Source organism: Trichoderma citrinoviride (assembly GCF_003025115.1).
Source record: "Trichoderma citrinoviride strain TUCIM 6016 unplaced genomic scaffold BBK36scaffold_9, whole genome shotgun sequence".
Classification (NCBI taxonomy): Eukaryota; Fungi; Ascomycota; class Sordariomycetes; order Hypocreales; family Hypocreaceae; genus Trichoderma; species Trichoderma citrinoviride.
In genome coordinates, this window is record NW_020194717.1 from 1,233,430 (window position 1) to 1,260,348 (window position 26,919).

The 26,919-nt window shown below is 54.3% G+C and overlaps 6 protein-coding genes across 6 annotated transcripts; 5 read left to right on the forward strand and 1 right to left on the reverse strand.

Moving 5' to 3' along the window:
* Window positions 1–517: 517 nt before the first annotated feature.
* On the reverse strand, window positions 518–5,173 carry BBK36DRAFT_1135764 (C2 calcium/lipid-binding domain-containing protein; the record flags this gene model as incomplete). The annotated part of the gene is made up of 3 exons (XM_024892751.1): window positions 2,199–5,173; window positions 1,559–2,140; window positions 518–1,488 (listed from the first exon to the last, which is right to left on the reverse strand). Exons 1-3 carry the CDS (start codon window positions 4,797–4,799, stop codon window positions 520–522), a joined length of 4,152 nt encoding a protein of 1,383 aa, XP_024748678.1. The 5' UTR covers window positions 4,800–5,173.
* Window positions 5,174–6,807: 1,634 nt separating this feature from the next.
* Window positions 6,808–10,452, forward strand: BBK36DRAFT_1122064 (ArfGap-domain-containing protein; the record flags this gene model as incomplete). Its single annotated transcript, XM_024890902.1, has 5 exons — window positions 6,808–6,871; window positions 6,940–7,022; window positions 7,140–7,532; window positions 7,586–9,069; window positions 9,135–10,452. 5 exons carry the CDS (start codon window positions 6,808–6,810, stop codon window positions 10,450–10,452), a joined length of 3,342 nt encoding a protein of 1,113 aa, XP_024748679.1.
* A 2,162-nt stretch (window positions 10,453–12,614) lies between these two features.
* BBK36DRAFT_1121883 (SMAD/FHA protein kinase) lies at window positions 12,615–15,009 on the forward strand (the record flags this gene model as incomplete). The annotated part of the gene is made up of 5 exons (XM_024890876.1): window positions 12,615–12,656; window positions 12,800–13,364; window positions 13,449–14,041; window positions 14,122–14,491; window positions 14,567–15,009. 5 exons carry the CDS (start codon window positions 12,615–12,617, stop codon window positions 15,007–15,009), a joined length of 2,013 nt encoding a protein of 670 aa, XP_024748680.1.
* Window positions 15,010–16,059: 1,050 nt separating this feature from the next.
* BBK36DRAFT_1170101 (PCI-domain-containing protein) lies at window positions 16,060–17,452 on the forward strand (the record flags this gene model as incomplete). The annotated part of the gene is made up of 2 exons (XM_024895405.1): window positions 16,060–16,628; window positions 16,723–17,452. The coding sequence occupies 2 exons, from the start codon at window positions 16,060–16,062 to the stop codon at window positions 17,450–17,452; spliced, it is 1,299 nt and encodes a 432-aa protein (XP_024748681.1).
* Window positions 17,453–18,447: 995 nt separating this feature from the next.
* Window positions 18,448–19,480, forward strand: BBK36DRAFT_1170102 (UMP-CMP kinase; the record flags this gene model as incomplete). Its single annotated transcript, XM_024895406.1, has 2 exons — window positions 18,448–18,682; window positions 18,810–19,480. The coding sequence occupies 2 exons, from the start codon at window positions 18,448–18,450 to the stop codon at window positions 19,478–19,480; spliced, it is 906 nt and encodes a 301-aa protein (XP_024748682.1).
* A 1,356-nt stretch (window positions 19,481–20,836) lies between these two features.
* BBK36DRAFT_1142353 (hypothetical protein) lies at window positions 20,837–22,357 on the forward strand (the record flags this gene model as incomplete). The annotated part of the gene is made up of 2 exons (XM_024893520.1): window positions 20,837–20,948; window positions 21,117–22,357. The coding sequence occupies 2 exons, from the start codon at window positions 20,837–20,839 to the stop codon at window positions 22,355–22,357; spliced, it is 1,353 nt and encodes a 450-aa protein (XP_024748683.1).
* Between the last annotated feature and the right edge of the window lie 4,562 nt (window positions 22,358–26,919).

Consider the following 26,919-nt stretch of genomic DNA (forward strand, 5'->3'; position numbering starts at 1 on the left):
ACAACATCTAGCTGATGGCGATCATATGACGCTCTATTAGAGAGTAAAGGACTTGAATCGAATCTCCGAACGAATTTAGCTAGGATATATAGGAGATACGAGCGATACAATCTTTATCACACTCAACACGCACGCAGATTGATGATATGTCTTCGCTCTGCTCGCAATGTCTCCTCCATCAATCTCAAGAAAGACTCCTCAACATGTGTCGTAAAAAAAAATAAAAATAAAAAAATATCAAACCATCTCAATCCATAATGACCTCGATATATACCTACACTCTCATAAGGGTATCTGAATGAGGCCGAAAATTCCCGCCGGGCCACAATCAATAAAACACTAAAAGACAAGGCAAACAGGAGCAAAATTGATGGAGCTGCTTTCGTCATAAGATCTCCCCCCTTCTCTTCTCCCCCCTGCTTCTCGTCACGCTTCTCAGCCAAATTCAACACTCTGCTTTCTCCTTCTCCCCCCCTTTGTCTGCGCTCTCTTTCTTCTCTTCGTCGTCGCATTCTAGCTTCATCGCCTGTTGGGCAAAAGACTGTTCCGTCCAAACGGCGCCCCCTGGAAAGGCGGACCAGAGTTCCACCCCTGGTTGACGCTGTTCCTGACAATCAGCGCCGCTGCCGCCGTCGCGGCCTGCCGCTCCTTTTGCCGCTGCCGCTCCTTGAGGTAGTTCGCCGCCTCGGGGCGCATGCGCAGGATTCGTAAGATCATATCGTCACTGGCATCGGCCTGCGCCTCGCGTCGCTTCGCCTCCTTGGCCTTGCGCATCGTGCCCAGATTGCGGCTCATCATGATGCTCTTGCCGCGCCGGATGGTGCCCATGCTCGCGAACGAGCCGGCGCCGCCCAGGGACGCCCCCAGACTGGACGGCACTGCGAGCCTGTTGCCGCTCTGCTGGCTCTGCGGTTGGTTCTGCTGCTGCAAGGCTTGCTGAGCGCGTTGTGCCGAGGCCGCAGCCATGCGCTCCGACTCCCGGATGAGATTGTTGGTGTCTTCAAAGTAGAAAAAGTTCAGTGAGGCCAATTCGTGCCACTTAGGGGATTTGAGCACCTCGGCTGGAACTCCGAGCTGCTCGCCCGAGTGCTCGTCTTTGGCATTGAAGAAGTTGAACAGCATGTCCAGCCAGTGGTACACAATGTCGAGCTCCCTGCGTGTGAGAGGCTTCTGGGTCGACGGCTTCTCTGACAGTGGCGGCACCAGAAGGTTCTCAATCGTCATGAGTACATCTTTCCACAGACGAGTCATGACAGCAATCATTGTGGCGTCTGTTAGAGTCATCTTCATGATGGCAAAGTTGTCGTCAAAGTATGCAAACAGATTGGTGAGAGCGCTCTCAATCTGCGCCTGAGTAGGCGCTGTTGAAGGGGCAGCCGCGGAAGTTCTCTTCTTCCATAGACTCGTAATCGAAGCTCCCACGCCCCCAGATCCCAAAAGGTTCCGCAACGTCTCCAGTGACAGCGTTTCGTTGATTTGAACAGTAAGCTAGACGCATGTGAGCCAAGCTGCACTTCTGTAATATCATGAAGGAGAAAAAACGATTGCCATAACGTACCTTGTCCGTAATCTTTCGAACCATGTCTCTCTCCGTGCGCTTCAGATGGCGGAAAGCTTTTCCAAAGTGGAACACAATGTCGTCGCGCTCTCCCTCCATGCTCACTCTGATCAGGAGACGGCCTTGTGAATCCAGGTCCAGCCAGAATTCACGGGGGAGATAGTCGCCAAAGTGGTTGGGATCCAGCTTGAGTGAGGTCCGCCCGACGTAGTCGTGGTCACCAAAAGTATCGTAATCCCATATCGTAGCAATGACGTTGACTGGGCCTTGCACGGTGATGTCAAAAGACTCATCCCAGCGAGGGTTCAGACTTCGGTGAACGATACGCGTCTTATGGAGTCGTTTCTGATACTCATCGCCAAAGACTACGTACGGATCGCTGTAGCCTGATGGATCGCAAGCTTTGATGTCCTCAGCCTCCACTACCTTGATAGTGAAGGTGTACTTGTTTGGCTTTCGAGTCTTCTTCTTGACCCCGTCTTTCTTCTCCAACAGAGCCGCACATGCTTCGACGTTCATAGTCTTTTCCAGCTTGTCCAGCTCCTGCATCGCGTACTCAATATTGTTGAGCTTGACAAAGGACTAGGTGACACACCAGGTTAGCATTGTGTTGAAAAAGGAGCCGGTCCGAGAACATTACCTCCGGGAAGAACTGGAATGGTTCCGCCTTGTCCTTGTTGTTCCATGCGTCTTTGGCAAACTGCATCCACTTCTCCTGGGTAGACTGGGTTTGTGCAGCAAGCTCCTGCGCAGATGGACGATCCATTTCCTTTGCAAACTGCTGGTCGACGGTCTCACAGTAACGGCCAATGCCCGCGGAAAAGCTCCTCGCCAGCGCGGTCATAAATCTGGCATGATGCTCTGGGTTGCCCCATTCCAGCTTGTAAACCTGGTCTACTGTCTGGTTGAAGAGCATGAACATGTCAATGACGGACACACTATGTCGCTGCGCGTCTCCGGGAATCTGATCCGGGCTCTCTGTTCTAACTTGAAACTTGTCTTGCTTAATTGCCTGGTCCACGAAATCCGTCATTCGGGCCTCGGCCGACGCCAGCCAGCGCCACACGAAGTCGACGAGCAAGTCTTCAATGTTGAAGCCGAAGGGCTCCTTGGGGAGGAATTCCTCATGAATCCCGCGGATTTCTTTCAGCTCCTTGTAGAGATCAAAGCCGTCCTGGATCTCAATTTCCTGGCCACTCTCACCAGCTGACTGCATGATGATTTGGACAATGGCGCTTGCATCTTGCTCAAACTTGGGGAATACTTCATACACTAGAATGCTTAATGGATCGACCCCCATGATTGTGGAAGACTTTTTGTAACGCTTTCGGATCCGGTCGCACACCTTGGTTACAGCCTTGCCAAGCTGGACGACGTGAGCAAACTCCCACTCTTCTTTCTGCTCCGGTATCTGCTTCTGCATAATGTCATGGTAGACTGCCGTGGCCTTTTGAGCCAGGCGCTCAGACAGAAGCTGCCTGAACTCGTCCATGACTTCTGCCCGGGGAGAAAAGGTTGGGTCTTGACCAATGTGGTTTTCCAAGAGAAACATGACAGGCCCGATATTCGGCGGCTTGACGTCGTAGCACCCTTCGAGAAGATCAAAGAGTTCCTGAAGTAACGCGTCATGGAGAATGTGAAGAGTGTGCTGGTAAGCGGCAAAATCATGCATCGTCCATCGGCTTGGGTCGAAGTCGGTCAGGGGCGCGTTGTACGCGTGTATATGGGGTGGCTTCTTGAGCTCTTGCGAGGGAGACTTGATCATGTCGAAAACAGCATCGAGGTCCTCGGGGGCAATCTCCTTCTCGAGAAACTGATTGGCAGCTGCTTCCAGGAGAACGATGAGTCTCGTGAACTGCGGGATGCGCCACCGCACACAGAGCTCGGTCAGCAGCTCCATGGACTTGTGCGACAGCGGCTGGTAGTCCATGTTGGGGTCAGCGTGGATCTGATCAAACAGCATGGCCTGCTGAAGAATGTGTTTGTAGTAGGCTCTCGGGTTAGGGGGGGTAAACGTATATATCGCTTCATCTACGGTTCTGATACTGTTTGATTCACCAATGGCCAGAGAGCTTAGGCTTATGGAGGGATCAAAGGCAGAGGACGGGGAAGTCGGATCGGATATCACACGGCTGAGGTCAGCATATGCTTGATCATCTCCGTACAACGACGTCGGTCGACTCGGCAGCGACTTGTCGAGGGGACCACTCTTGGTTTTGGCCAGCTCCGGTTTAGCGGTCAAGATGTCCATCATCATCTGCGAGAGATGAGTCGCCTCGTGTTTCTTCCACTCCTGAAAGCCATCTTCGACGTCAAAATCGTGACTGCTCAACGTACCGGGCATGTTGGCGTTGAGTCTCGTCTGGTAGGATTTGAGGTCCTTGAGCGCGGCCTCTTCTGTCCACACCTGACGCTTGGCGTTGATCTCGGCCTGGACCTCCGAATGGCTCATGCCGTATATGCTTGCGACAATCTGCACCATGGGCATATCCTTGACCTCGTAGCTCAGCGGCACAATCACCTCGATGGTAGTACCAGCGCCAGCGGTGCCATTGCTGACAAGATCCTGGTCGTTTCTCAGGAGCTTCGTCTCCAGGTCTTTGAGCCGGGCCATCAGCTCAGGTCGGTCTCGGTCGTGGCCTTGGTCTCTCATAACACTGGCGGCAAGTCTCACGAACATGGCCAGGTGGCGGTCAGGGAGCAGCTTCCACGAGTCGGATTCGTCGTCCGGTGTCTTTCCCTTCTGGGCAGCTTTCGTGGCCGCAGAGTAGAAGATGAGGACCAAGGGCTCAAACTTCCTCTCCTTTTCGATTGTCTTGCGAAATGCCTTCTCGGAGAAGGCCGTATACGCCTCGGCAAAGCTTCTCTTGACAGCAGCATCGCTGTAGCCCGGCAGAGCCTCGCTGCCCCTCAGCACGCCGCCAACGCGGTCCAGCAGAGCGGCAGCGAAGTTGTGCGGCAGCTTGATGCTGGTCGACGTGCCCGAGACAAAGTCCTGCACCAGCTGTCCGACGCTGGTGTGTGCCCGCGTAGGCACCTTTGGGGCCGGGACATATTGCTTTCGTTTGGCTTTGGGTTGCAATAGGTAGTGCAGATAGGCGGTTCGCAGCGCAAAGCTCCGGGCCTCGTCGGGGTCGACAGGATGCTGCGCGGTCGACTGTGGCCGCGGCCGGCCCGTGTCTCTGCTGCTGGTGCTGCCGTGTTGAGGCTGATACGACTGGCGGTGCGACGCTGACGACATTGCGACGTCCTCAGCAGGCAGAGTGATGCCCAAGCCCACGGAGGATGCTAAGCCTCATAGCCCGGGCTGAAGCTAGGGGAGGATCGAGCAGGCAGCCGGAGTCGAGAGGCGGCCAGTGGGCGATAGTATCGGGGGGCCAGAATAGGGTCAGCAGAGGGCGGGAATGGCTCTGCAGCAGGGCCCGTATAAGATGTGCAGGAGAGGCGTGAGGATGAGGAGGTGGACGGTCAAGAGTGTTGCAACTCTGGTCAAAAGAAGATGGATGGCGGCTGTGGAGAAAATGACATCTGCTGATGCTGGTGGCACGGCGTTTAGGCGCTGTGGAAGGGTGCAGAGGCCCCTGACGACGTCAAGCGCAGTGAAGCTGCAGCGCCACTGCATGCGCAACTGGAACCAGGAACCGGGGGCTTGCACTGGGTTCAACCGCCGGGCAGATCCATTGATGATATTATTGCGATTGGCACGATGGAGCATCTGCCGTTGATTCAATCATTTCAACACCTGGGCTCTATCTATTCTAGGGACCAATGTCGATGTGTGTTGGTCCGACGCGAGTCTTCACTCGACCCTGCCCGCACCGCACTCAGCCTTGGGGCTTGGGGGAGAAATACGAGACGACAAGAATAAAGACCGTTGCTCGTTGTCATTGGAGAGGAGACCCCGCTTGGGAGGGGGTTTAATTTCATCGAGGTTATCGCGATAGTCGTACGAATTATATCCATGTAGTAGTGCAGTGCAGCCACCACGGGTTACCCAGGTAGGCATCACGGTTCATGTTGGTGCACCACAGACGGGTTCGCCCAACGAACGCATGCAGCGTGATGCTCCATTACGCGGACATTGGCCTCCAAGCCTCGTCACGGACTATTTTTACCTTGAGTTTCCCTCGACTTCCAGGCATGCTGCACGTGGCGGCATACGTAGCTTTCCAGAGATCTTGCCACCATTGTCTTGAAGATATCTGAGCTACCCATTGCGACTAGTACTGTCTTTTATTAGTGACGATGCCGAGGTTTCACCCACAAGCGCCTCCAAGGCTCCAGGTGGCCAACGCTGTATGACGTTGAACACTCGCGAGGCTGTCTTCACTCATGGTGAAGATAGGATACCATCGTCAGTATAGCACATGACTGTCAATTCAATAGCAAGTAAAGTTGATGGTCTAACTTGCGGCTCTCAGTTATCTAGTATCATCACCCGACCGCTGTTGTTCGTGTCTTGATACATATACTTGTAGGTGAACCTTGTATGCACAATCCATCTTGGCAGCAGCTGTCATCCAGGCACACACTCCCGCATTATCGATAGCAACTGAATCCCGTTCACGATGCAAACAAAAACCCCCCAGCCCGACCCTGACGCAAGCCCTTTCGTACTTGTACTGCTTCATGCCGGCTGTTCTCATCAGCCAGGCTCAGCCTTTCTGAAAGAGGCAGTCTCTCGCTCCACGAAGCGGCTAAACAGGCAAAAGCTGTCTACCTGGAACAGCACGCCTCCTGGGAGTGGGCTGGTGCTTTGCTGCCAAGTGGGTACATCCGATGCGCTTCGTACCGCTGGCGCAGGGCCCGTCCAGCACCTTTTGCGCTGAAGCCACAGGCGCTACAAGCCCCAAACCTTGTCCCGCCAGCTGCTAGTGGGCGCGTGTGACTGGCGGGCACATGCGCCGCGGTCTGGCTTCAAATGTTCACAACCGCCTTCTCGTCTCTTCTGCCCTCTCCATCTGCAACCTCCATATTATCCTCCTCCCCGGCTCTGCTTGCGGCCTGCCTCTGTCCCTGCCCCGGGCTCGTCTCTTCCTCTCCGCCACAGCTGCACTACGACCGCATCTATTCGCTCTCATCACTTATTCCCAGCATTTCTTGCGGCCTGTGCGATCGGTTCTGGCCTCCAGATGACGATCCGCCTCCCGCCTCGAGCCCCGCGCCATCTTCCCTTTGCCAGCTCGCTCGCCTCTCAATATCGCCATTGCCCAGCTCCCGCCGCTGGCTTCCGCTGAGTTTCCTTCGCCATGGGCATTGTCAGTAGCAGGCCCGATGACGGGGCAGCTCTGTACCTCAGAGACCAGAATCGCCGTGCGTAGCTGCTCCCTGGCCGCATCTGCGACAGTTTGCATGTCAAAAGTGCTGACCTCGACCTGCAGTGAGCATCACCTCGATCGTGGTCACCAACCCGCGGAAGCGCACCTCGATTCACATCACGCCGAACGCCTTTCCGGCCACCAGAGTGAGCGCCGCGCGACCTCCCGGCGACAGCAACCCCATAGAGTTTGTCCAGGTGAGACCGTCGCAGCCGCTTTTGTTTATCCCGCTTCTCATGCTAACCTCCTGGCGGGGGCTGTAGGACCCGGAGTCCTCCAACAACAATGGACTTCCCAACTTTTTGCTCAAGCTGAGTGGCGACGACGAGCTCATATTCACCTTTGCATTTGTCATTCGCCAGACCACACAGCCTGCGCTACCAAGCTCGTCGAATCCCGATGGGCAGAAGACCACGACGACCGACACCAACATCTCTGGCCTCACCTTTGTCTACGCTTCTACCTCGAAGGAAGTCGAGAACCTAGTCACGCGCGAATTCCACGCCGACCCCAACTTGCACAAGAATGACAATGTGGCTCTTGTTGGGGACTATTCAACCAGTGGATCACCCGCCGTCTCCTTTGAGTGGACGTGGAAATGGAAAGCTCCAAGGAGCCAAGAGGACAAAGGCGGCGGCTGGAGAAACTCTTGCAGCGTTTGTCGCACACTGCCTGTTTCATCCGAATTTTGAAGCTGACTCTCTCAAAGTTTGTCGAGTACGATTCGCGCGCTCACCGGCTGCACACTCTTGCTGCCTTTTCGTATTGGGTTTCAAGTATGCTCAGCCAGCCGATAGCATTCCGGAACCGCAGTGTCACCGATGTTCCTATTGCTGACAAACCAGTCCCAGGCTCGTACACGACACCGACCCAGCCCAACTCGCCCTCGGCACCCTTCCTCCTGTCTTCACCTCCCAAGATCCGAATTGCTTCAGCTCAGTCTGTGGACTCTCGATTGGCTGCAGAGGTTGAGGAGCAGCCGCTCTCTCCCTTGTACGCTCCCGGGGAGGCGTCCCTCCCCCCTATTCCGGCGTCGAAAGAACCTGTCAAGGTGGATGTACAATGCGTTCCCAGGCCGGCCGAAGACGTTGCTGTGGCCGATGATGGTCCCGTCTTCCGCGCCACGCTGAAAGCACTTGAGCAGAAGACCGGAAATCTGCGCGCGCAGATGAAAAAGGTGCTCAAGAGAGCAGACCAGGTTTATACCTCGCAGACGGAGGCCAACGAGGCCTTTGTCGCTTTCGTGGAGGCCTTGCGCGAGACCTCAACGACGAATGCCAACGCCGTCCAACCTGCGTTGGAGCACTACTTCGACAAGATTGCTCGAGAGATCCTAGCCTACGAGCGCCAAAATACCGCCAACCTCCAGAAGATCATCATCGAACCCATCACCAAGTTATACCAGTTCGATATCAAGCAGGCCGAGAGCAAGAAGCGAGACTTTGAAGAAGAGAGCAAGGACTACTATGCTTATGTGTCGCGATACCTCGGCCAGCGCCAAGATTCGGTCAAGGCTAAGAAGCTTGCCGAAAGCGATTCCAAGTATCAGACCAAGCGGCGAAACTTCGAGCTCAAGCGCTTCGACTACTCAAGCTTTGTACAAGACCTCCACGGTGGTCGCAAAGACCAGGAAGTATTGTCCCACCTTACAAAGTACGCTGACGCACAGGCGGGTGCGTTCTTATCCACTGCGCAGAAGATTGAGGCCCTTCGCCCGCAGCTTGTAGCCTTGGCGAACGAGGTTCAGGAGGCGGACAAAGAGTACCAATACCAGCGAAGGGAGCGCGAGGAGAAGCGACGCCAACTAGAGAAGAGCAACATGCCGTATATGGAACCAGAGCAAAGCAGCCTCAGTAGCGCCGCGCCCATTATAGCAAACTCGAACAACAGCACAGCCCATACCTCGGACACCGAGTTGGGAAGGGCAGAGAGCACTGGCTCTCAGCTCAAGCCTTCAAACTCGAGCGGTGCCGTGCAAACGACAGCAGCTGCTTCTATGCCCGTGGATATCGGGCTCTCGTCGAACATCGGCAGCCCGAGCCAAAACTCAAAGTTCAAAGGCTTCCGTGATCTCGAGGACCAGGGTAGCCTACAATCAAACTCATCACAGAGAAAGGAAGGCCTTTTATGGGCTCTGAACCGGCCGGGAGGACATGTTGACCCTCGCAACCTCAACAAGCAGGGGTGGCACAAGTAAGTCTTACAACAGCCTCTCTGTTGACTGACGCTTTGGGCATGCCCACTAACGCGGCGCACAGATTTTGGATCGTCCTTGATCAGGGTAAACTCTCAGAATACAGCAATTGGAAGCAGAGGTTGGATCTTCACATGGACCCCATTGACCTGCGCATGGCTTCCGTCCGCGAAGCCAGAAATGCCGAGCGGCGATTTTGTTTCGAGGTCATCACGCCCAACTTCAAGCGTGTGTACCAGGCAACGTCCGAAGAAGATATGAACAGCTGGATCTTGTCCATCAACAATGCTCTGCAGAGCGCCGTCGAGGGCCGAGCGTACCAGGGGCGGCAGGGGGCTTCAAGAGACTCTGACTCTTCTCTTAAGAGGGACATTGGCTCCGTTCTCACCGGTAAAGTCCAGTCTATCCATGGCTCGCACCATGGGCATCACTCCAACGCAAATAGCGGAATTCCGTTCCGCAGAACAACAGTTGGCGCTCGGCCCAGCCCAGTGCGGACGCCGAGTTCGAGTTACGATGAGCACCCGGACAAGCTATTGCAGACACTGCGCGAGCACGACCAGGGGAACTGCTATTGCGCCGACTGTGGATCAGATGTCAAGGTCGAGTGGGTGTCGATCAACTTGGGTATTATTCTTTGCATCGAATGCGGTGGCATCCATCGCTCCTTGGGGACGCACGTCAGCAAGATACGCTCCCTCACCTTGGATATCAAGTCCTTCACTGTCGATATTGTCGAAATGCTCCTGCTCATCGGTAACCGAGTGTCCAACATGGTTTGGGAAGCCAAACTCGACCAGTCCCAGAAATTGGGGCCCCAAGCCAACCGCGAGCAGCGTCTGAGATACATCACTGCCAAATACGTGGAACGCGCGTTCGTCGATCCCATTTCGCCTACTCTTTCACGATACGCCACAGCCGACGAAACATTGCTGGCCGCCATAAAGAAGAACGAGATCCAGCAGGTGCTCTACGCCTTGGCCCTCGGAGCAAACCCAAATGTTGTGGACAAGATGAGAGGGACACACGCCGTGTGGTTGGCACTTGCGGCCGCTGACCCGGCCTCACCATCTCCCATCCCCGGACAGACGTCGGCGGACTCTGACAGCAAGCCGGTACCTTTCCCCGTGGCAGAGCTGCTGACCCAAAACGGCGCGGAGATCCCATCGTCACTTCCTGCGTTCCCGCTTGGACGATGGGCGCAGCAGTATTTCGAGCAAAAGAGAGGAAAGGGATTCTCCATCGGCGGCGATTCAGTGCCGTCGCTACCTACTAGCAGCAGCAGCTCGGCCGACCGGCTCCTGAAAGACAAGGACGGTCGCCTTCAGAAGCGAGTGAGCGCAGGGGGGAGGCTGGCAAGGTCGCCCATCCCGGAAAAATAGGAGCCCAAATTCTGGGATCGATTGGCGGGATTCACGCTATGCTATCAGATGTACGACGCGCATTGGCTCCGCAGCTTCGGGTGAGCCACTGATTCACGGCTCTCGCACATGTACGTTTTGCTATTGACGAGGGACGTTCTTATGATTATTCTCATCAAGCTTTTTTTCTTTTCAAACGGGGGAGGCGGGCTGTTGCAGTGCGCGCGATGCGGTGGATTGGGCTGACCTGGCCTGGCGTTATTGGAGCAGTGGCTTGACGACTTGGGATGAGAGCCCGTTATACAATGAATTACTACAGCCGACAGAGTTACGATGGAACATATTCGACATTGGCTTTCAAGTGTTTGGAGAAATCCGGCGAGAGGGCCACGAGGAGGTAATATTGGAAAGTATACTTGAGCTGGGTAGTAGGAAAACTAGTGATTAATGATTAATGGAAACGTGAGATGGGGTTTTGGGGGGGTTTTATTGGCTTCAATAGTTGCGACTGGACAAAGACAGATACAGAGATAGATGGCAGACGACTTGAAGTTTAGGTAGATGCTATACTTTATGCTGCATCAGCATCTTGAGGTATCGGATAATGAGATGAGGGCGAGATTCTCGACTACACTGCGGCTGTTCACATGGAAATAGGAGTACTACCTTGGTAATAACCGGTGGCAATATGACTGTGGCTGTATCGTCCATGTTGTTCGAAATCAAGTTCATGGCAGTTCTACAACATTCCGAGCATGCTGCCTGGATATACATTGGCATGGGTAAAGGCGAGGCGTGACCTAAGCAGTTCTGTCGATGACGGCATGTGCCCCGTTATCGTGACTGGACCCTGGGCCCTTGAAACCCTTCAGTTTACGTGCTGAAGGTAACCAGCTGTACTTGCGAGGAACTGCAGGTTGAAAAGGCCACACGATAAACGGTCAGGCAACTATAGCCTCAATTTTCACACATACCTACATGGTACGCTCTAAGAAACCAGAGAGAGAATGTCTAGGAACTACTAGGTAGCAGTACCTATCAGGTACCGTCCCGTAGCTTTCCAGTCAACGAACAGAAGAGGAGGGGCTGTGTGAGTCCTGCAGGTGACGGCACTGGACTGGCCCGACAAAGTGGGCAGAGCTAAGGCGACATCACCTGCAGCAAAGGAGACCAGGCCAGGCAGCCTTGCAGGGCGATTAGACGGACGTAGTGTTAGGTTAGAGGAATAGGTGTGAGGTACATGAAGCTACGGGCAGGACGATGCAGGTGAGTATCGCGGGAGGTCAGTGTGTTCATACCTAGCTTGACGGAATTCTGCTATGTCGAGTAAGAGAGAGATCAGGTATCACGATGAATCTTAGTATTCGGCACATAGAGCTTTTGGGTAGGAGGGAGACGGGAGTTGTCCCCAGCTTCAGCCACCATGGCAGAGCTCTTTGGTGGCGTAGCTCAGACACCGGACTGCTCTCCCATGACTTGGGTGTAAGTCAGCTGGCCGGGGCACGCACGGAGCCGTGAATGGGGCGAAAGGGAGCTTGGAAAGTCACACCGAGCAGCAGCTGGAACTCATGGTATGTGCATTATAGCTCTTGGCCAGGGGAGATGCTGTCCGTGGTATAGCTGCTGTATCCAACGTGAACATTTCACCTGAAAGCTGTATTTGCGTGAGATGAGCCTCAGACATGCAGGATAACAGTCTCGCACGGTGACAGTTTAAGGTTCCTCATAAGCAACGAGGTTGCATTTGATCGTCCTCCCAGGCACCACTGCCAAAACGGACGACAAGCTGTAACCAAGACAGTACAGCAAGAGTGCGCCTCCTCTGCCGTCTCTGCCGTTCCTTTCCGACGTTTCGCCCCGTGGGATCTTGTACCCGCAGGTACCGCCGCGTCTCGGCCACAAGCAGCAGACAAGACAGCATGTGCTGACGGTGACTCGGAGGTGTGCCGTACTTTCGTACCTTGTAGCGGGTCCAGTGACGCTAACTGCTGGGCCGACGAACCAGGCCTCTCTCCACCTTCTCGCCTGGATTTATTATTCACGGCCAAAGGTATAGTAGGCAGCATCGCCCGTCCAGTCACTCTTCTCGCCGCCCGTGAATCCCCTTGTCAGCGCTCGCCTGAGGAACCATCTGAAGCCGACTCATTCAGGGGCTTCTCCCGATCAGCGCTCCCGGACGGACCATGGCGCACCGCACGGAAAAGAGCCAATTGAAGCGGCCTCGCGTACGTTAACTCGTCCACTTCTGGGGGCGTCCCGTCTCTCGCTCGAGGGCGCCCGATGATTCCCGTTCCAGCGGGTGGACGGATGGCAAATCCACCGAGCTTCGCGATCCATTGGCAGCCTCGCTGACTCGTTTCTCTCACAGGGCTCGCTGCCAGAAGAAGGCACCGACAACAAGAAGCCTCGCCGGTCCGACCGCCTGGCCCAGGTCGATCCCGACAAGACGCCCGTGTCGCGCGAGCATCATCTGCCGTCTCCCGTCACAAACAACGCCACCGAGGGCTCGACCGAGCTGCCCAAGGAGCACACCGCGACGCCCCCCGTCGCCACGGCCGATGAGCTGACGCCCCGAAAGACGCTCGAAGGGCAGAGCCAGAGCCAGGCGCTGTCATCGCCGCCGCAGGACACTCAGCCGCTGAGTCAGTTCATCGACCGGCATCCGGCACTGTCTGACGACGTTGTTGACGAGCTGAAGGAGGGCGTCTGGGGCTATCTGGTGCCCCTCGATCCCAAGTACGGCGACAAGCCTCTGGTGCTGAAGAAACGCGTCGCATGCCCCATTCCCAATGATGTTGAAGCTGTTGCGGATGGCAAGGAGAAGAGCAAGAGCAAGGATTCAAAGCCCGTCAAGGATGAAGAGACGTATGAGAAGACCAAAGTGAAGGGTGTTGCAGCTGGTGGATATCTCATCGGCCGTCACGCCGAGTGTGGTAAGATATTCCTGGGAAGATGTCATGTCCGGCTGCTTTGAAACTTATAACCAAGATCGGGAAATGCTAATGACAGGTCGACAGATGTGGTCGTCAGCGAAGGAGTCGTCTCCAACCGACATTGCCTTATCTTCGCAGAAAACGTTGGGACGGATACCGTAGCGGTTGTCGAGGATGTCTCGAGCAACGGAACGTACGTCAACGAGGCCCTCGTGGGGCGCAACCAGCGTCGCGAGCTGCAGGATCAGGACGAGATCGCCGTTCACGGCAAAGCAAGATTTGTCTTCAGATACCCCCAGAGCCGGCAGACGAGCGCGTTTTCACAACAGTACACGCTCTTGGACAAGCTCGGCAAGGGCCATTTCGCAGAGGTCTATCTGTGCGTAGAGAAGTCGACCGGCAAGCGATATGCCGTCAAGATCTTCACCCAGCATCCCGGCAAGGACAACAGGTCCAAGACGGAAGGCCTGCAGCAGGAAATTGGCGTTCTCATGGGCGTCAGCCACCCCAACGTGCTCTGTCTCAAGGATACCTTTACCGAGCGCGACCACGTCTACTTGGTCCTCGAGCTGGCACCGGAAGGCGAGTTGTTTAACTACATTGTTCGGAAGCAGAAGTTGAGCGAGGATGAGACGAGAAAGCTTTTCCGCCAGCTCTTCCAAGGCGTCAAGTATCTGGTAAGGCCCCCACTGTTTTTCAGCATTGTCTCCTTACTGTCTCCTTGTCACTGTTCCGCGTCTAACATTTCTTTCTGTAGCATGATCGTAACATCGTACACCGAGATATCAAGCCAGAGAACATCCTCCTTGTGGATCAGGAATTGCATGTCAAGCTGGCCGATTTCGGACTGGCAAAGATTATAGGAGAAGAATCCTTCACAACGACGCTCTGCGGGACTCCCAGCTATGTCGCCCCCGAAATTCTAGCCGATGGAAAGCATCGGAAATACACCAAGGCCGTCGACATCTGGTCGCTCGGCGTTGTGCTGTACATTTGCCTCTGCGGTTTCCCGCCCTTTTCCGATGAGCTCTATTCGCGAGATTTTCCTTTTACGCTCTCCCAGCAAATCAAGAGCGGACGCTTCGATTATCCATCGCCGTACTGGGACTCGGTTGGTGATCCAGCCCGTAAGTTTGCGTCGCTTCCAGCTTCCGTCTATGCTTCTCCAACATTTGCAGCCGGTGGCTAACTGTCATGTCTAGTCGACTTGATTGATTCCATGTTAATCGTGGACCCGGAGCGTCGATTCACGATCGACCAGTGCCTGAGACATCCATGGCTTAACGCCAACGCACCGGCTGTGAATGATAGCACCGGGGGGCTGGTTGATGGCATTGGGGGACTGGAGGTCAACCGCCGAGCTCCTGTTCGGGAAAGAACACTACTGGCGTCGCTCAATTCCGTTTCTGTCGCTGCTGAGATAGACGGCGGAAACAAGGGAACTCCCATCAAGGTGTTTTCTAAGAACAAACACAAAGCGAATGTTCCCCACGAAGCCGGCCCGGCTCACCACCGAGCGCCTGAGGAATTCATGGAGATGGGCGGCAAGGGAGACCAGCAGCTGTTTGACGATGACACTGGGAGCATCTACCCTTCGGCCGACATCGCTAAGAAGAAGGAAGCGGAGAAACCAAACGGCAAATAAACGAAATGACGACTTTTCAACTGGCAACAGCCGGCTTTCCATCTGCTCGACTTGGTTGTTTTCAGTCAACCGTCAGAGTTCTTTGCATGTATATATAGAATTGGCGAGTCGGTTGGTATGGCAGATCTGGGCCCGGGACCTGTTTTTTGTTTCTTTGCTTTCATCATCTCTCTCCAATCTCCCTCACTACATTTCCTTGAGCCCTTTGCGCTTTCCATTCCCCTGCTTTTATGCTGTCTTTTTTCTTTCTTTTGTTGGGATATCTGCGGACTACATGAACTTGTTTAGGGGGGCTTCGCCAGGAGACCAGTTGCCTCCTCTAGGCCTTGGGAAGGGTTCTTTCTGGTCGCTTGGGCTAGGGAAGATTTGCTCTGTCGAGGCACTTAGTATCTCTAATAGCGGTCAATTACAATAACAGTAACGACACTTGTTGAAGGTAACTCTGGATGAGGAATTCAGGTTGAATAAGGCATGTCCAGTTACTTGGAATAACATCCCTTCGGTGAAGACGGTTACATAAGCTCATCACCATCGCGTTGATGCTGCACGTGCCGTGTCACATGGCCGCACCAGTGCAGCGTCACCGCCCTCGCTTAGCTCCCACACTTTGAGAGCGGCAGAAAAATCGGCGGGGTGGGCATCTGGCCGATTGGAGATTGACCACAGAGAAAGGAGGGAGGAGAGGCGGCGGGACCCCACCACAGGGCTATTCAGGCGCCGACCCTGCCAAAGAAAGCCAAACGCTCAACTTCAGCAGATTTTGCGGTTCCTCTGCCACGCCCAACGGCCCTGCATCCACGCCCCCGCTTGCCTCTCCTCCTCGACCCGGAACCGACAGTCCCAGCAGTCGATCGCAGGATCACCAAAGCCGAGATTCTGAGCATCTTGGTGTTCAGTCAACCGAGAAGCGGGACGAGTCGAGACGAAGCGAGACATAAACGGACCCGCGAGAATCGACTTTGACGATTTTTTTCTCCGGCATTTAGACGGAGAATTTGGAGGAACGACGAAGCCAAGACTCTAAAAAAAATCGAGAAAAACCGAGACAAAATGCCGGGCGTCACATCCACCGAGCCGCAGCCGCAGCTGCTATTCGTCGATGGCTCATTCGAGGATCTCGCGCGCGAGATGGCCGACTACCTCAAGGCGGAGGAGGCGAAGCAGCTCCTGAGCGGCGACAAGGAGGCGGACAAGGAGGAGGTGCTGTCAAAGCTGGTCGCGGCGTCGAGCGCCCTCAGCACGGTGCCGGAGAAGGAGTTCACCGCGGCGTCCAACCTGATGATCCACCTGGCCATGCAGTCGTCCGACCCCAAGAAGCTGCTGCCCACGCTGTGCGCGAACCTGTCCAAGCCGCTCATCGGCTCGCCCGTCCACGGCGCGGGCCTGGCGCTCAACGCGCTCGTCACCGTCTTCAACCTGCTCGAGCCCAACGACCCCGTGCGGGCGCGAGTTTTCCAGCAGATTCTCAAGTTCCTCAAGGCCCATGGCATGTTTGACGGCCTGCGGGGCTACCTGGACAAGTTGCCGGAATGGATCGAGTCATGGGGAACGGATGCCGCGATGGCGAGGAAGATTTACGAGGATGTTGCTGAGGTCGCCCTCGAGTCTGGAGTAGAAAAGTAAGAGCTCAAGACGCCAACAAGGCGGGGGCTTTATGTCTCGGCAATAGGTCAAAATGTTCATGGTATACTAACGGGCAAACTCTTTCTTTAGCACCGCCTACGAGTTCATCCTGAAGGCCCTCCGAACTTTCGACGGCGAGGAAATCACCTCCGAAGACGCCCAGAGGCTGTCTCTCCGCGCCCTCAAGATGGCCATTTCCTCCAACACCCACTACCTCTTCCAGGACCTTCGCGCCATCCCCAGCGTGCAGGCTCTCAGCGACTCTCACCCCGTCTACTCCCAGCTCCTCGACATCTTTGCCGAGCAGGACCTCGAGGACTACAACGACTTCAACGACGAGCACAAGGGCTGGATCGAGGAGCAGAAGCTGGACGGCGAGAAGCTGCACCGCAAGATGAGGCTCCTGACCTTTGCCAGCCTGGCCGCCGCCACCCCCAGCCGCGAGGTCGAGTATGCCAAGATCACCAAGGCGCTTCAGATTCCCCAGGAGGACATTGAGATTTGGGCCATTGACGTCATCCGAGCCGGCCTCGTCGAGGGCAAGCTGTCACAGCAGCGCCAAATGTTCCTTGTCCACAAGGTCACCTACCGCGTCTTTGGACAGAAGCAGTACCAGGAGCTGGCCACCCGTGTCGACCACTGGCGATCAACCCTGCAGAACGTCCTGGGCGTTTTGCAGCAGGAGCAGGCTAACGCAAAGGCTGCCAAGCTGCGCGAGGCTCAGGAGCTGGAGCGCAAGCTGGCCAACGCCAACGTTGGAGGCCAAGAGGGCGGACGACGAAGACAGCCGCAGCGCGAGAGGACAGATAACGACGACTAAAGTTGTTGATTGGAACTGAATCGAACAATAAGATACGGCCAGGGCTTTTTCCAACGGGGACGAGCTTCAACTACGGAGAAAGGCAAACTTTGAAAAGGGACTGGGAGAGTTTCTGGCACGGGAGGGAGATATTTGATCGTTTGTGTTAATAGTACATCGCTGGGAATCCGATATCACGAGCCGGAGGATATTGCGAATGGCGTAGCCGGTTTAGCATATGATGTTTTTGTTAGACTTTCCTAGTTTTTTACGAGTCTAGGAGGGGAAAAGCTATCGGTAAAATAGAATCCGAAAAAAAACACTTGAAAAGAGAAGGCATCGGAGTGCTTGGTGAATTGGTGTACTTGGTTGAAGGTGACCAGACGGCTATACAAGGACGAACAACAGCCTTTTCGCCTGAGCTTCTCTAGACATGGGCTCGATATCCAGAGGATATCTGACACCGAAATATCTTGCCCTACGGGGAGGATTGTGCAGATCGGCGTCCCATTCGTACATGATCAATGCGAGGCTATTAATATGCCAAGTTAATATGACGATAGTAAGGAGTTGATACAGCCCATTTCCCCCTGAGCGCATCACGTGATGTCGCGTCCTCGCATTTTGGAGGGGTCCCAAGTCGTCGATGCCTCGATTCTATCCATTTGCATAGACTCCCCTACTGTTCTTCTTGGGCATTGTAATACACCCGCATATACACAGCCGTCTTCCTGCTTCTCGGGTGTTCAATTGGCTTTTCCGCTTCTCCTTTCTTCTTCATTCTCTTCTTCCTCTCCTTTAATAGCTAATCTCCATTTGCGAGACACCACTTGACTTCATTCTCTTGATCCTTTCGCAGGCTTCATTCCCACCTTTGGACATCGCACCAGCTGCTGGCAATCAGCCCACCAGGACAACTCTTTTGGCCCTACTCCGGATCCGACCACCTCCAATCAGAATCACAAGGACAGCCCATTAAACCCCCCTCCTCGGAAAACGAACCAATGGCCTCCCGCATGTCGACCTCGTTGCGCCTCGCCAACCGCACCTTGGGCAGGTCCGTCTCCACACGCGCAACATCGTGCTCGTCACCGCTTTGCAGGCCTCGCATCTTCCAACAACAGCGCTTCTACTCCCCGGAGCCTCCTCGCAACACCGGCAGCGGCGACAGCATCAAGTTCTGGCCGTTTCTTGCGCTTATCGGACTGGGTACGGCGGCTTATATTCAACTGGCAAACACTCGAGTCAAAAGTGAGTGATGGTAGTTCCATGAGCCACGGATTCCGGAGCACAACATGCGCGTGCATTTGATGGAATGGATCGATTGAATGAATGAAATTGCTAACGAATTTGCTTTCTTTTTTTTGCCTACGTGAAGATAAGGAGATGCCTCCGACGAACGAACTCCCCGCGCCCGCTGCGCAGCTTTCTCAGACCAAGCCCGTCTTCGACCCTGCTGACGTGACTGTCGTCTTTGTGCTCGGCGGCCCCGGTGCCGGCAAGGGCACGCAGTGCGCTCGTCTGGTGGCCGAGCAGGGCTTCACGCATCTCTCCGCCGGCGACCTCCTGCGCGAGGAGCAGAACCGACCGGGCTCCCAGTTCGGCCAGCTGATCAAGGACTACATCAAGGACGGCCTGATCGTGCCCATGGAGGTGACGATCAAGCTGCTCGAGAACGCCATGACCGAGGCGCTGCGCCAGAAGGGCACCACCAAGGGCCGCTTCCTGATCGACGGCTTCCCGCGCAAGATGGACCAGGCGCACAAGTTCGAGGAGGCCGTCTGCCCCGCCAAGCTGGTCCTGTTCTTCGACTGCCCCGAGAAGGTGATGGAGGAGCGCCTGCTGGAGCGCGGCAAGACGAGCGGCCGGACGGACGACAATGCCGAGAGCATTCGCAAGCGCTTCCGCACCTTTGTCGAGACGAGCATGCCTGTTGTGAACTACTACGAGAGCCAGGGCAAGGTCATCAAGGTTGATGCCACGCCCGCTCCCGAGGATGTGTTTAAGACGACGAACAAGCTTCTCACGGAGAAGCTGTCTTCTGCTTAGACGTTCCGCTGGGTTTCATTTCTGACCATGGGTTGCGAGATGCGGGTACCAGATCTGAAGAATGAGGGGGAGGGGAAGAGAGGGGTTTTTCTGCAGGGGTGGTGACGATGATGGGAGTTTCTTAGAAATGGATGGTGTTTTCTGGCTGGGAGACGGATCAAGACGGCGCTTGTCTGTCGTATATAGAATTGCGGGTGGGACAGAAACGAGATAGAAATGAGTGGGATTCTTGTACAATACTGAGGCCAGTCGATGGCTTTCTACATCATATATTACTTTCATGGCTGGTAGCTATAGATATGAGGTCATGTCCACCTCGTCAAATATTGTTAGCAGAGCATACCTAAGTAGTGAGAGCAATGTTTACCTGCCTCCTCATATCTACGACGGTGTATTTCTTCCAGCGCACATTTCCTTTGGTGTGCTTCAAGCAAAAGCAAGGCAAAAGGTAAGGCATTAACCTACAGCCAGGAAACGGTAGACCTCCCGCTTCCCGCAACGGTTACACAAAGAAGACGGCACAGAAAACGCCGACAAGGCAGACTCACCCATCAAAACTGCGAGAACAACCAAAACCCCCCCGGCGACAAAGCTCACGACCTGGTTGGTGCGAGTTGCGTTAAAGGATGTTCAGCTCTTGCGCATGTGTGTCGAATCACGACAGGGTGCGAAGCGCTTTGATGCGTTCAGCCCCCAAAGCTCGGGCACTATTCCGCACCCAGTCTTGCCAGTACAAGTTTTACTTGTACTGCTCCGCCTGAAGAATGCGTGATGGTCAGCTGATGGAATCAAGATTTCCGTCGATGAAGCATACACACGGTATGTCCTGGGCATATTGATATCCGTGTGTATGCTGTAAATAGACACGAACCTTGACTATGGAGTTCCAGTTGTATAAAGGCAGATAGACAGTTGAGAGCTGTCACCTCACTATCGAAGCGCTATAAGTGGCTCAAAATTGCATTGATCCCCCCCCAGCGGCAGCTACGATTTTAGTACAGCGCCAGCTGGAGAGCTGTCAAAAACCTAACCAACCTCCCGCGTTTAGGTTGAAAGCGCTACTTTCGAAGCTCTCTTCAGCTTCGACTTTTCCCACGTGGAGGCCACCTGAACGGCAGTGGTCAAAAAGGGCTGCTTGTGTACCTGACCATCTTTCTATCTGTTACCAGTTTTGTCATTTTCCACTGTCTTTTTGTCTCTTGGGAATTCTCCTTTTTTCTGTTTCTGCGGTGGTGCGGGGAGAACAGCTTTTTGGAGTCAGCTCAGCCCTAGGCAAGGCCGAGCTGAAACTGCTTGTCGACTATTACTATATCCATCCTCTTCCCGTCTTGCCCTCGAACCTCATTCACATGCGCCATGGCAACAACGGCGACGCCCTCGAGCAATCGCTACCAGAACGTCTACCCCGGGACGCCGTCATCTGAGAAGCGGAGGCTCAAGGGGCTTTGGTATAGGAACGAGTGGTGGTGTATGTTTCTCTCTCCGTTGTCGTTGCTTCTCTCTCACACCCTTCGCCACACCGCCCCTCAACCTCACTTCCAACCTCATACATACATACAACTCTCCTCCCCTCCCCGTTCAAAAGGGAACAAACACGGGGGCCATGATCGCATACTCACCTAACTTGACAACGCAGGCAACTGCTCGCCGCGTGCAAGAGCCGTCGCGCGCAACGTCACCAGCAACACCCCCAACAAGGGCAAAGGCTTCTGGGTCTGCCGCCTCCCTCCCAGCGAAGGCTGCGGCTTCTTCCTCTTCTTCGAGGAGGCGAGGCTGCGCGAGATCAGCCTCTCCGGCGAGGCCCCTCCCGACACCCCGTCCCGGGCGGGGCCCTCCCTGACGCAGACGCGGCTCACGGACATTGGGTTCCAGGTCCTCGGCAGGCGGCGCGGCAGCGATCCCGGCCTCCTTTCGCAGACGGAGGCCGGGGACGACGGCGCGGGGCGTGCTGCTGCCGAGCCCATGAGTTCGTCGCAGCCGGAGGCGGAGAGGAGGGATACTGAGGGGAGGGATGCCAAGGGGAAGGGGAGGGCTGTTGATCGGGGCTATGAGCCTCTTACTCCTGGGACCAGCGGTGGATTGAAGCGCAAGTTTGAAGATGCCTTTGACGATGACGACGACGAGTTGAACTCGGATGACGAGCGGCAGCTTGCCGCTATGACGGATAGGAGCGTCGAGAAGTTCCTCCGCGAACAGGCCTACAACATTCATGGTGCCCCGGCAGACGGCCAAGAGGAGATTCTCGCCAGTTCGTCCCAGCCCGTTGCTCGCAAACTCTTCCCCCAGGCACAGCATAGCGCCGCTGCCGAGGGCGAAGAGGACGTCCTTGCCACTTCGTCCAAGCCCGTCGCGCGTACGCTCTTCCCCCAGGCACAGGGTAGCACTGCTAAGCGCACGAAAACTGTGTCTTTCGAAGAGCCGGAGCCCCCTACGCCCAGCAGGACGCCTCACGTCAGGGGCTCTCAGTCGTCGCAGGCCGAGAGCTCGTCGCAGACTTCGCCTCCGAGCAGCATGGACAATGGTCCCACGTTTTCTTCGTCGATTATGACGGCGACTCAGCGGAACGAGGATGACGACGACGAACATGGTGGCGGCCACGACGACGTTACGGAGCAAGTCATGGGTCTCCTCCAGACGCAGCAGTCCATTGAGCCCTCCGTTTTGGAATCCGTCCGCAAGATCCTCCAGACGTCTGCCCGACGCACCAAGGGGATTGCCATGGGCCGGGATTCTGCTCGTGCGGCTGTGAACGAGAAGAAGACCAAGATTGCGCGGTTGCAGGAGCGGATCGTGGCGTTGGAGAATAAGGAGCAGGTGTTGAACAGCCAGATTACGCATATCAAGGCCAGCTTGATGAAGATGTACGAGGATAACTGATTGTTGTCTGGTTCTGTGTGTCTTCTTTCTGTTTGGATGTACTGGAATCTGGGTTTGCTCTTTCTGGGCTTTGTGTTATTTTCATGCGGCATGTTGGATTTGAGCGGAGCCATTTTGTTGAAGTATGTCGAGGAACTTTCGATTCTTTTCAGCAACACATGAAGTTGACATGGTGTTGCCTTTTTTTTGCAAGGTCTTCGAGCGGGCGTGTGTTTGCATTCTGTCACATGTTGGCGTAGCATGGCACTTGTTGCAGGTTGGTTCATATGTTCTCTTCTTGGGGTGGACATTTTCGTTCCTGAGGCATTCTTAACTTTTCTTCCGAGGACAGCTAGCAATACGAATTTGACATGAAGATCGAGTACCACTTCCACATCTCTTTCCATGATGCAGCACGAGCTACTAGGGTAGGGGTCCAGGAAACCATCGGCCACTTCTCTCATCACTGTTACCGAGCCATTCAAGATGAACCTCGGAACAAAGTGAATCGCATCTCTCCCCAATATCCATCCTCGAATGCCCGGAACCCACACCGATTCTCTCACTTGGACTACCGTGCAGTTCCCAAGGCCCAAGATCCCGACGCAGGTCCAAGGGCCGGAAAGAAAACAAACGCCGCTTACCACATACAAAATACGAGTTATCGTGGCAGACTGACGGTGTTTTTTCTTTTTCACCCTGTTGGAAGCTTACGACAGGGGGAGCAAAGGGGGGAGAAAGCATGAAGCCAGAACCCAGTACTTTGCCTGGGCAAGAATACTTGTATATCTGCACATGAGACTATTGGGGCGGTTAGGCCGAATGGGAGGGCGTTCCGGTTGCCGGTTCAAGCCCTTGGGGGAAGTGCCGTAGCGATGGTGTTTAGGCGTGGTGACGGCAGCTTCTTTTTGTGATGCCTGCTTCTTAGAGGATTATCTAGGCTAGTATGGTGTTTGTTGAGTAGAAGCGGAAGCGATGTTATATCGTCCTGAGATGGCTCATCGCGTAGTTTCTAGATCCCAGAATGTCGCTCTCCATGGGAAACGGATTCCGTGCCTGAGCATCACACGGCAAACCCAACCCAGAAACAAGGACTCTCAACAACACACACCCAATAGTAGAACGCCTTTACATCCTTTCGTATATACGATACGTCCTACCCGTCCAAAACTGCAAAATGGCTAATAGCAAACAAACCCCTGAGCAAAAGGTCATCATCATTCGCCATAGGAAACCCCGAAACCCGGCCTCGATGGTTGGATGGCTGCCCATTGGGCTGCTGCTGCTGCTACACCACACACTTCTTGCGCAAAAGCCGTTGCCTGTTCTGTGAGTTCGTCGACGAACAAGAAACTTGCAGGGTGTGTGTGTGCCGTTCCATTGAGACCAGGGTGTTTTTCTCACCGAGTCGGTGGGATGGCCGACTTTGCCTCGATACTACTTTACTTTTTACTTGGGTGGCTTGTGGTGCAAAACGTGCGGACGGGGCTGCCTTTTTGGCATGGATGGCTTTTTTTGGGGGGCGCTGGTTGTTTTGGTCGTTGTCTCAAAGGGGACATGTCAGTATTCTCCTTTGTTCACTATAGCGATGGGAGCCCGTCCTTTGGGTTACACGAGGGGATGAAGGCGTCTGCTTAGGTAGTTGGTGTGTGTGTTACTGCTTTATACTACTAATGTAGGTGAGAGAATGTGAGATGTGTTGAGAGAGACTTGAGGACAAGGGGGGGAATATGCATGTGAGGAGAGAGAGGCAAAGAAGGTCTTGGCGAGTGGCGGGTTTCACGATTAGATTGGACGATATCGCAGTCACATTTTCTCTTCTCCCTTGCCTACCTACGTTTTCGGTTTTCCTTCCTTTTCACTTGGACGTCTATTGGAACCAGGGACGGGCATTGGTGCAATACTACTATACCAGTAGTTGCACCGTCCTTTGGGTCATGCGGAACGTTGCGTCTCTACTAGGCCTCCGTAGTAATAGTTTCTCGCCTGCTCCCGGCCAGGCCGTTTTATGATAAGACGAACTGCAAAACAGGTATTCTCACTCACATCAGGAAAGGAAAAAAAAAAAGAAAAAGAAAAAGACACCGCCTTCACCGGTGATTTTGCCCCGAGGGAAAAAAAAAAAAAAAAAAAAAAGGAAAGGTTCAAAGTACTGCGCAAGTAGACGGGAATTCGATGACCAGGGGGGTGAATAAGTAAGGAAGACGATAACATTTTCCTTTCTTTTTTGTCCCTATCCGAAGAGGAAAGTTGACGGGGAAAAATACTGATAACACAACACGCACACACGCAGAGGGAGACAAAAGGGCAGCAAATACCTACCCCTGTCCAGGCGGGGGATGGCAGTTGGTGGCGTCTTTTCTGGCATTGACGTATCCTTTCTTGGTGGCCTTGTCCTTGCTTCGGGCTCTTCGTTTTGGGCGTTAGCCTTGGGGGGACAAGGGGTGCAAGGGCAGCATGCGCTGCTGTACATGCGGGAGAGGGCACATGAAGAGCGGCGGAAGAAGTACTCCGGCTTCATTCGACAACTTGAACTTGGCTCGGGGGTGACAATATGTAAGTATTACTTCTCATAGCTTATTAGAGGAGGCTCGGGAAGTCAGGTAGGTTCCCAGTAGGTAATAATGATGAATACTAAATGGGCTTCGATGTTGATATTCATCACAGGGGGGTTCTCGAGGCAGCCCTTCAACCTTTTTGCTTTCTTTCATCGTCTTCTTTGGAATCGGGAACCCGCATTGATCAGCGCTGGCCGTCTGGGGGGGCCGGAAAGAGGGCTGGCAGTCATTTGCTTAGGGTCTATGTGAAACACGGGCGGATGAGTTGAGTTGCTTGCGTTTGGTGGTGATCGACGGGGTTTGCTATTTCGCAGGGCAAGGGAGGGTTTTTTTCTTTTTTTGCTTTGGTTTTGTTATTACAATAGGCATATCATCTTTCATCAGTCAGCACGTTTATGAACCCTTTCCATTTCGCCGCGGGCTTGGCAATGGCGAACAAGGACCCACGACACGTGAGAAGTGGTTGACCGTTACGAGTAAGGAACATGCTTCTTCGACTGGGATTTTGTAGGCATTTTGAAGAGAATGCTGGAGGGGAATCCGGTTTTCGGGCCTGATGGTTCGGGTCTGGAACTCTCCTGCTGCTACCCTGCAGACCGCCTTGCAAAGTCCACTAGAGGCAGAAAAAGAATCAAGCAGGAAAAGGAAGCAGGGCAAGTTGGAGAGTGAGCAGCAGCAGCAGGAGAAGAGAGAAAGCGGCCTGTCAAAGCCCTGTCATCCCCATCAAATCAAATGCGCGCTATTCCTCATTCATCCACCTCAAGTCCCTGCGATTCAATGTGAAAAGAAAAAAGGCAAGGGGAGAAAAAAGAGAAATATCGAGACGAAGACAAGAGCACCCACATAGTATCGTGCTTTCTCACACAAATCAAGGGTCTTATTTCCTTCTCCGCTGCAGCCGCTATTGCTCCTTATTAGGTACTGTTGCGACAAAAGCCGTATAAGGTGCCCACTAAGGTAGATTTGCACCTGGCCGCCGGTGACGTCTGTGGCTTGTGCGCTGGGTGTGGATTCTCCACACGAGGTGTTACGCTACGAAATACAGAGGGAGTGCTGAGCAACTGAGATCCGTATTCTGTTTGCTGGAGGCAAGACTTCGTTTCATTCACATGTAGGTATGTTCTTAAAGAGTGACAGCTGGTAGTAGGAAAGCAAAGTCTTCCATGATGGAATGTGAGGGGAGACGCATCATCTTGGGCAACTCATGGCGTTGACGGCGTTGAAGATCTTGCATTGAAACGGCTAGAAGCAGGCTCGGGTAATAAACGACGATGGCGAGGAGGGAGCCATAATAAGGTAGGTACAAAGAGGAGATGACTTTGAACAGAGGGAATCACAAGGACTCGCACTGGATAGCATAAGGTAGGTACATGTAGTCTACTCTTCTCAACCCAACTGGTGATGGTGCAAATCACCTCTCGATAAGTTAGCACACAAGCCTATGGGATGCTTCAGCTATAAGGGATCTGCTGCTGCCTCACGAGCGTCTTGGTGCGTTCCCAAACAGCCTCTTCCCTGAAGATCGGAGCCCATCTCCAGCCTAGGACTCTGTTAGGCGTACAGCCACAAAAGTCGGGGAGACAAGGCCTCGAGTCCGGGGGGGCGCTTCTCAAAACAATGCCAGGATGGATACACAGAAAAGCATGTCTGTATTCGTGCTCGTGCGAGTAACTTTGCAGGTAGTATTATCCGCGCTTGCGATTGCGGCCCGCGGGCAATCTTTAGGCAGCTGCACACACAATCTCGGCCTTATTGAAAGACATTCGTACCTCTAATGGCTCCCTGCCTTACCTAGACCTTGTATTTCGTAGCTCGAGCATGTCACAGAGTTCCCTAAGCGGCATCGTCAAATGTCCGTCACCAACGTTTGAAGCAAGCCTCACGTAAGAACGAAAACAGAAAGAGGCAGCTTCAAGGCCAAAGCTTCGTCTGTCTACATTGCCAATACAAGCAAGGGGATCGCACGGCAAACCGCCTCCAACGGCTGACGAGGCCCCCCTCCCCTCACGCCAAAAATACGAGCCT